Source organism: Malus domestica, chromosome 13, assembly GCF_042453785.1.
Source record: "Malus domestica chromosome 13, GDT2T_hap1".
Lineage (NCBI taxonomy): Eukaryota > Viridiplantae > Streptophyta > Magnoliopsida > Rosales > Rosaceae > Malus > Malus domestica.
In genome coordinates, this window is record NC_091673.1 from 32,869,231 (window position 1) to 32,870,720 (window position 1,490).

Genomic DNA, 1,490 nt, shown 5'->3' on the forward strand with positions numbered 1-1,490 from the left:
GATTTTAAGATCTAAATTCTCTTTGTAAATTATACAGGATAAAAGTTTCTTTCTAATTTTTGTTGTTTTTGTGTTGAAGATAAAAGAAAGGCCGAGGAATTAAGAGAAATAGAGACAAACTGATCATTATTATGATTCATTTTGATAATATTTTTAAGCTCAAAAATTAAAAGTCTTATACTGAAATGAACTGATGATTGTCCGCAATTTTTCTCTTGTTTTTCATTTTCTTAAAAGATCAAACGAATCGATTGGACCCTCAACAACCCAAATTTCCATAACACCCAACCTTTCAATAGGCCGGTGCTTAACTTTATTCTTTCCCACGAAATTCCCATGCTTTTGCTTTACACCTTAAAAGTCCTTTTTTTAAAAGCCAAACAAAGAGGTATCATTAAAGTCTTGTTTGGCTTTTTATTTTTTTTATTTTTTTTATTACAAAAGATTGCTTAACTTTAAATTTAAGTAATATAAAATATTTAATAAAAGTAAAATATCCTGCATATTTTAAAAGCAATAGTCATTATACAATAATTTTTAAAAGCAACGTGTAGGTTAAAAAAAATAGTTGAACTTTTAGTGAATATTTTCAATTGTTATAATACCTTCATTAATTTTTTTTTGAATGACATTATTTATCCTTCCACACACATTATCTCATAGAGATTAAAGTGACTGCTATCACCTATCACCATCATTGTTGCCACCACCACCATCACCACCATAACCACAACTTTCACCACTGTCACCACAATCACAACCACAACTGCCATTACCACTATTGTCACCACCATCACCGTCATCACCACCACCATAACTGCAATCGCCACCACTACCACCACAACCATAACCGCCACTACCACCATTGTTGCCACCATCATTGCCGCCACCGTCACCACCACCACCACCAAACTGCAATTGCCACCACTGCAACCACATCCATCACCACCACCAATGCAACCATCGCCCTACCACCATTGTTACCTCTACACCCAACCACCACATCCCTCTATTAGCACCACCACTATAACTCCACCATTGCTGCCACCATCACCACCACCGCAACCACCACCATCACCATTCACCATTGTCCTTGCCACTGCTCTCGTCACCACCACTCCTATTACTATGTGCATTATTACATTGTATATAATTATATCTGTTTACATTAAAATTTACCAAATGCTTTTACATTGCTTTTCATACTCACAACAGTTTTAAAATACAGTTAACTAAGTACTCCTCTACTTTACTTTACAACTGATTATTCTTAAAGTACATCATAATTAATTTTTTTTTTTTTAAAAACATAGCAATTCCAGTGGCCCAAAGTTCCTTTGTTCTTAAGCCACGGTTCATGGTAAGCATGTAAACACGCATGCTATTTGGTAATTTAATCAAGGAAAAGTACTACAAAGAGCGTGGCCTAGTCTTCTATATAGGGATGGAGCGTACTTTAAATGGGGTTAGTTAAGCTTTGCTTTTAACCT

The 1,490-nt window shown here is 35.0% G+C and overlaps 1 protein-coding gene across 1 annotated transcript; it reads right to left on the bottom strand.

Moving 5' to 3' along the window:
• Positions 1-681: 681 nt before the first annotated feature.
• LOC114820437 (glycine-rich protein 2-like) lies at positions 682-1,088 on the bottom strand. The gene is made up of 2 exons (XM_029091061.1): positions 1,020-1,088; positions 682-927 (listed from the first exon to the last, which is right to left on the bottom strand). Exons 1-2 carry the CDS (start codon positions 1,086-1,088, stop codon positions 682-684), a joined length of 315 nt encoding a protein of 104 aa, XP_028946894.1.
• Positions 1,089-1,490: the final 402 nt, after the last annotated feature.